This window comes from Osmerus eperlanus, chromosome 25 (genome assembly GCF_963692335.1).
Source record: "Osmerus eperlanus chromosome 25, fOsmEpe2.1, whole genome shotgun sequence".
Taxonomy (NCBI): Eukaryota; Metazoa; Chordata; class Actinopteri; order Osmeriformes; family Osmeridae; genus Osmerus; species Osmerus eperlanus.
In genome coordinates, this window is record NC_085042.1 from 10,112,948 (window position 1) to 10,120,403 (window position 7,456).

A 7,456-nucleotide genomic window follows, 5' to 3' on the forward strand; every position below is an offset into this window, starting at 1 on the left:
ACACAGATACTTATACACAATTGCAAATACGCACATTTAAACACACACATTTATACTGCAAGTCTATTTTTAAAGACAAGCTATATGTATTTACAGAGTGAGTGGGATCTCCATGACAACTGACTGACCCCAATGACAGCGTTGAGTTCGGCCATGGTGACCTGCTTGGCCCTCTCCACCGCCTGGACCACCTGCTGCTGGTGCTGCTTCAGAACAGGGGAGGAGAGGGGGAGGAGGAGAGGAGGAAGAGGAGGAGGAGAGGGGGAGGAGGAGAGGAGAGGGAGAGGAGGAGGAGAGGGGGAAGAGGAGAGGAGAGGGAGAGGAGGAGGAAAAGGAGGAGGAAAGGGGGAGGAGAGGAGAGGGAGAGGAGGAGGAAAAGGAGGAGGAGAGGGGGAGGAGGAGAGGGGGAGGAGGAGAGGAAAGGAGGAGGGATAAGATAGGTTATGAAACAGTGAAGGTGGACAGATGGACATATGGAGGTATGGTGGAAACAGAATTTTTTAAAGAGGAGTGGAGAGAGATGCCATGCAGAAAGACAGAGAGAAGGGTGGAGAGAGATTTAGGAAAGGTAGAACGAGGACGAGATAAACATCCAGAGAGGGATTGAGAGATTTGAAATGTCAACAGCGTGAACAATGCAGCCAAGTCTGGAGTGAGTGTGTATCTCCAGGGACAGGACTGAGCAGGGTCAGCAGGGGTCAGCAGGGGTCAGCATACCTCTTGTGACAGGAAGGGGATGACCTGGGCGCAGATGGCGTTCAGGCGCTTTACAATCTCCGCCTACAGGAGAGACGTAAACACACCTATAATAGGAACACTGAAGACCCCAGAACACAGTCCTGCAAGGGAACATGGGATCAGGTTTTAAAGGCATGTGTGTGATGTGATCAGAGCTGCAGAAAGCTTTTTGATTGGTTGCTAAAAATGCCCCACCCTGTTCTCAAGACTCACAGTCACCTTTAACTGTATGATCACATGATCACATGATCACATGATCACATGCCTTCAGTGTACAGCCTGACCTTACAGCCTTACAACCCCACCCTCCTGGAGGATGCTGCATGTCAGAGCTGAGCTCCTCTCTAGATCCTCTGAAAGCAAAGCCAGGAAGCACCACACTGATGTGTGAACTCTGACAGTCCAGCCAGTAATGCTAGGTGTGAGTTCTTACTTTTGGTGTGAGTAATAATTACATTTAGTCATTTAGCAGACGCTCTTATCCAGAGCAACTTACAGTAAGTACAGGGACATTCTCCCAGAGGCAAGTAGGGTGAAGTGCCTTGCCCAAGGACACAACATCATTTTGCACGGCCGGGAATCAAACCAAAAACCTTCTGATTAATAGCCCGACTCCCTAACCGCTCAGCCATCTGACCCCCGGCTGATGAAATAATAAATATATATAATATAAATACAGTCATTAGATCAGACAAGCTAAAACACAAACTCTACAACACAGTGCAGTTTTATTTTCATTCATCAGATGTTTATAGAAGCCAAAGACTTCTGTGACAGAGAGCCACTCTCTCTCTATACTTACAAACTATTTTATTATAATGATTATCGGGGGGATACTTTTGTAGTTTTTTTTTTAGGGGTTTCTGATTTGTAAAACACGTCCCTGTCTGTATACGTGCTTTAAAAAACTCAACTTCTAGCTGACCCCACTGACTGCATTCCCTTCTCCGTGGTGATGACATACATCTGCCGTATGGTGATAGGACGAGAGAGGAATAACATTAGGACAGAGTCCAGGTCTCACGGTTCATTGAGCCTATAGGGAGCACCAATCAGAGAGAAAGAGAATGGAGAAGGAGGATGGGAATAATCTGCAAAACATCAATAGTAATAGAGACATCTGCTAAACAACTCATTATCACAATCAATTCATGCTGGCCTTCTCTCTGTCCCTCACACACACACACCCACACACAACACACACACTGTCGCCTAGTAAATGTCTCTTTAAAGAGTGCATTTGCTCCCCAGTAACAGAGCCCTTTAGTGTAAATACAACACAGCGGTGACCAGAATCAATCAGCTTGCTGATGTCTAAAACTGCAAAACCAGCAGCACTGGCAAACCTCTCAATACTGGAGGCATCTCTACTTACTTAGCCCACACACACACACTCTATCTCTCTCTGTCTCTCTCTCACACACACACACAGCCATATGCATTCACAGACACACCTACTAAGATTCAAACTGTAGTGTTACCTGGTCTAATGTTACATGTAGTGTTACCTGGTCTAATGTTACATGTAGTGTTACCTGGTCTAATGTTACATGTGCACACTACTCACGCCTTTAACTGTTTTATTCACAAACATGAATCAAAATTGTTAATGTAATTATTATATTAACTCAACACTGTCTACAATACCTGCTTATGCATCTCAATGTTGAGTCCATAGGACATCTCATAATACTGTAAAGAAAAGACAGAATCGTGTTTTACTTGTTAAATATTTATAGAGAAGCATACACACATATACACAAACACAAAGACACACACACGCACACACTTAGATACAAACACACATACATACTTACATGCACACAAACATTCTTATGTACACAATAATATATAGTTACACACACACACACAGACACACACACAGTCCATCCATCAGTGTAAGACAGCAGAGTTAGTCCCAGCTGTTCCAGGCCTGCTTCTGCTTACCATCACGTAGTGTCTCTGCATCTCTGTCTTCTCATTGGCCAGTTTGTCACACTCCATTTTCAGACTGGGGACAAACATCCAATCAAGACAGACCAGACTGAATACACACTGCAATCACTGCATCCCACTGTAAACTCTCAGTTGAAATCTTTCTGTTTAGCTGTTGCTGCTGGTGCAAAATAACATTCTGGTATGTATAGTGATGCAGCAGCCCAGAGGTAAGATATGCACCTCACTGATTATTCATCCTGTTTACTAAAGACACAGAGGGCCTCCTTATTGGCCAGCCCTGACAGGCGTTTCCAGCTTCAACTGGATAAAACACCTTTCACACATCTTACATTCAGAGAGGAGAGAGTGTGTGTTTAAGAGAGAGAGTGATGGGAATATGGCATTGTTTTTGTTCACCAGAAGTGTATTAAATAAATCATGAATTCATGCAGTTCTTTGAGGAACAATGTGAAAGAAATTCATAGTTTACTAAATGTTTCACTCTAAATAAGAGCTCAATGTAGGCTCCTACTCAGATTTTAATTAAGTTCGGACAACATAAATATTTTTGCAGATTGGTTTTGCTGATGTAGCCTAGTTCAACATATCAGAGTTGAATGTTACCTGTGATGCAGGAGTTGATGTGAGAATGTTACCTGTGATACTGCGCCTGGATAAACTGGAACTCGTCCTTGATGCGGTCGCAGGATTCGGTGATGGTGAATTTGAACTGCTGGCCCGGCTGGTGTGGAACCTGAGGATCAGACAAAAATACACAGAGTTGAGTATGGTATTGATGTTATAAGGAACCTTGTGTACCTAATCAATATGTGAGACAACATTTTGAGTCCTAATCAAACACAAGTGGCCTTGAGATAGAGGTTCTAGCCAGGTAGGTTAACGGTCATATGAGCTGTTCTTTTAATTTCACTCCTCAAGACTCCAATGTCTGATGAACATATTTTTACGAATGGGCACAAACAAAAATCTCACACCGATTCAAACACGCGCTCAGACCCACGCTGGTGAACACACGTTTGCCAATAAACGCGATTGTCCGAGCGCGCGACCACACAAAACCAGACCCAAACTGATTACGCGTGTGGGCGTTATGTACACGCGTGCCGGGCTTCACTGTTTTGACTTGAGCCTAAACTACTTACCGGATGCCGTGCCGGGGGGTACATCTTGCTCAAATCTCGAATCATTAAAAATGTATTGCAAAGTTCATCCACCCAAACCCGAAAAAGGAAAAACCACGAATCTGTCCAGTGCGCATAAATCTGTCAACGACAAGATAAAAGGTCTATTTGTGGTTTTCACATATTACAAAAATACCCCAAACCTCCATCTTATATTTTATATTACTGAGTCCAATACAAAATACCTTGTTTCGCACTCTAAATCTTCAAAGCATATGATAAACAAATGTCCTTAGAATCCTGTATGGTGGCCTGTGTTTTGTCTGTGATTATGTGCTGTCTGTATTAATATCTCCGTCTTCTTTTTAACCTTCCCGAAGTAATCTTAAACAGTCACAAAAAAAAGAAGAAAAAAAAGACTGTCATCTTTTGGTCCCTCTTGAGTTCAGCAAATGTATTTTAGCAGCAGTGCGTCTGGGCAGGTTTGTGTCAAAACGGGTTCAGGAATATTCTTTTCTCTGATTTCAAAAACCGTACGACTCGTGTCTCGCGCGGGCAAGCACCTTACTGTAGTTCTTGTGAGATCATATTTAGAGGAATACAGACGTAAGAATATCATTACATATTCATAAAAAATAACGGCGGTTGCACATGTCACTGGAAAATGTAGTCTGACTTGACATGAATCAATGACGATGAGTAAGAAACAGCATTTGAAAAAAACTACAATTTTCGGATTTCCTGGCGCACGAGACGAAGGTGGGTGGTAAAGGAGGAGCAAAAATAGCCAATCGCAAAGCTTACTCGTGTACTGTGCGTCTAATTTAGTTGTCAATCATCAACATTCTATCCAATAAACTCTAGCGAGATCAGATACCCCACGTGGGTTTGGTTGTCTATCAACTGAGACCAGTAATTACTCACTGAATTCAAGTTGGTTATATTATCAGGACGGCACATTAAGGTATGATGATTGAGGTTAGAAGCACCAAGAAATCAGCCATTGGCTGATGTACAGTATTCTGGAATTTGAGAAATCAGAAAAATATTTGTGCAGATCAGATATTTCTCTGTACCACACATGGCATCAAAATAACATGTAATTTCTTGTTGTGTCTTCTTGGTTTAGTAGCCTACTTAAATATTAATATATTCTGGTCAAATGCACAACGATCTATACCATGTGACCGACTCTTTAAGCATCATAATAGCATTGATTTTAAAAATAGCTGGTTTTTAAAATCCCATCTTTGACCATGGGACATTCTCCCAGAGCAGCCATCATAAATACATCAGGTATTACACAAATACATCAGGTTTACTAACTATAAATATATGTGTAAATAATTGTTTGTGCAAAACAAGTCCTGTGTGCTCTGAATACAGGTCTGTAACAACTGTATAATTCTGATATTCTCACTGTCTCAGCTGAGCTCAGTTTTGCAGTTCTAATTTTCTATGGGTCTTTTAAAAGTTCTCTTTCCAAATTCTTTCTCTCAGTTTGCTGTGTCTCTCTGTCTCTCTAAACAGCCTCTCTCCCCTTCTAGAGCAGATCTAGACCTGAGCTCTGTGTGTTCAGCACTCTGGGTCAGCAGTCTCACCAGAGACCCGGATCACAGTTCAGAATGATTCATAATTAGTATCACTGTGTTTTAGTCTTGTCCAAGTCATTGGAGCATTATACTTCTCATTTAGTTGGAGCTGTTTCTTTGCTTCTATCTGCTTAAGGAACATATTAAATTGTATTATATGTATTGTATTCTTATTATTACTTGGGGTTACTCACCTGCTTGCTCACTCACTCTCATATAGCACATGATATGTACCTTTACAAACCCATGCCTCATTTATTTCTACATTCTCAATATGTCCATCTTGTACACAGAGACAAACTCTACCTCCTTAAATGTCACAGGACACAGCACACACAGCCGCAGACACACGCTCTGAACACCGGCCTGCTGTAGCGACGTGCTCCAGGCAGGCAGGAGGAGGTAATATCACCCTGGTCCCCGAGGCCTGGGACTTTGACGTGGCCGCTGGAAGGAGGAGGGGGAGGAGGGGAGGAGGAGGAGAGGAAGAGGAGGGGGGGAGGGGAGGAGGAGGAGAGGAAGAGGAGGGGGGGAGGGGAGGAGGAGGAGAGGAAGAGGAGGGGGGGAGGGGAGGAGGAGGAGAGGAAGAGGAGGGGGGGAGGGGAGGAGGAGGAGAGGAAGAGGAGGGGAGGAGGAGGAGAGGAAGAGGAGGGGGGGAGGAGGAGGAGAGGAAGAGGAGGGGGGAGGGGAGGAGGAGGAGAGGAAGAGGAGGGGGGGGAATAAACAGATTTATTTGCCTGCTCCACAGTCTGATTATTTCGTCCCTTTTTCCTTTGTTCCAGACCTTATGAAACCCAAATGTCAAGTGAGGCGAGGGCCTCATATCAGCACCTGTCAATCACAGCCCCCGTCTCTCCTCCAGCCCTGTTGCTGGATTATTGGCTTCTCCACGAGGACCGCCTCAGACGCCCAGACTCTCTCCAGAGCCACGCCGCCAAGCCCTCGCTGCTCCAACATAGGAACTTCATTTGGAGGTTGATGCGACGGAGATAGCAGAAGAGCTGCTTTCTGGAGACGGACGGTGGCGGACGGTGGGGGGGGGCTGGGGTGTGGGAGGGAGGGGGAGGGTTAGAGGGAATTATCCGGGGGAGGGATTAGGGGTGCAAGGTGGGGAGAATGGCTAGGATGGTGTGTCCTTAACGCAGCACTCATCGCTGGCCTGATCCCCACAGGACTTTCTGACAGCCTATCACCAGCCCCTACATGTCTTCTAATCTAAACTATGCCCCCCATCAACACACTACCCCCCCCCCCACACACACACACACACACACACTCACACACACACACACACACACACTCACACACAGACTCTTCACTGGCTTCAGTAATTATAAAACATAATATCTGAATCTGATCCATCTGGGCTGTGCATCACACTAGGTGCGTTCAGATATGTAGCTGACCGATGTGATGTTCTAGGGTTTCCCTGACACACTCACAAGCACCCACACTTGTGTGTTTCTCTGTTCTGCACCATCTGAGTCGACATCTTCATTTCTCTCTCTCTTTTCCAACATAAAGCTCTGAGCTCTGACCTTCAAGCCTCAGAGAGACTTTGCAAAGCTACCGACTGGTTTGGTCATTTCTCTTAACTCTCATTCTCATTCCTGTCAGCGAAGATGACTAGTATTTAAATTCAATAGAACCAGAACTGATGCTGATGCTACTATCGGTGGGAAAACAAGCTGTTCGACTCTGGTGAGCCTTTGCCCACACCACTGGCCTGAGTAGGTGTTTAAATCTCTCCTCATTACCGCGCCTCAAGTCTTAATCTTCTTCTGCAGCCCCTCAAACACGGAGCTAATCCCTGTCAGCCCCCCTGCCAGCCGGGGGGGCTGACAGGGGGGCTGGGAGGAGGAACCAGGAGGCAGCAGAGGTCCAGCACTGCTGGCTTGACTCCACAACAGACAGGGTAATCCTAGATCTCCTCACTCAAACACAGATAAACACAAGAGGTCGGTGTGTCTGAAGACTGGGAAATGTTTGGTGTGTGTGTGTGTGTGGGAGGGGTTGATGTAAGAAAAAAAGAGAAAACACAAGGAA

The 7,456-nt window shown here is 45.0% G+C and overlaps 1 protein-coding gene across 1 annotated transcript in view; it reads right to left on the reverse strand.

The window, feature by feature from the left end:
- The window catches only part of LOC134012071 (transducin-like enhancer protein 4), a 14,210-nt gene extending 10,141 nt beyond the window's left edge, over nucleotides 1–4,069 (reverse strand). The window contains exons 1-6 of the mRNA XM_062451694.1: nucleotides 3,840–4,069; nucleotides 3,333–3,430; nucleotides 2,686–2,749; nucleotides 2,386–2,430; nucleotides 718–780; nucleotides 129–203 (exon numbers count right to left, since the gene is read on the reverse strand). Coding sequence (XP_062307678.1) covers nucleotides 129–203; nucleotides 718–780; nucleotides 2,386–2,430; nucleotides 2,686–2,749; nucleotides 3,333–3,430; nucleotides 3,840–3,884 — 390 coding nt within the window. The 5' untranslated portion in view covers nucleotides 3,885–4,069. The remainder of the gene's footprint in view (nucleotides 1–128; nucleotides 204–717; nucleotides 781–2,385; nucleotides 2,431–2,685; nucleotides 2,750–3,332; nucleotides 3,431–3,839) is intronic.
- Nucleotides 4,070–7,456: the final 3,387 nt, after the last annotated feature.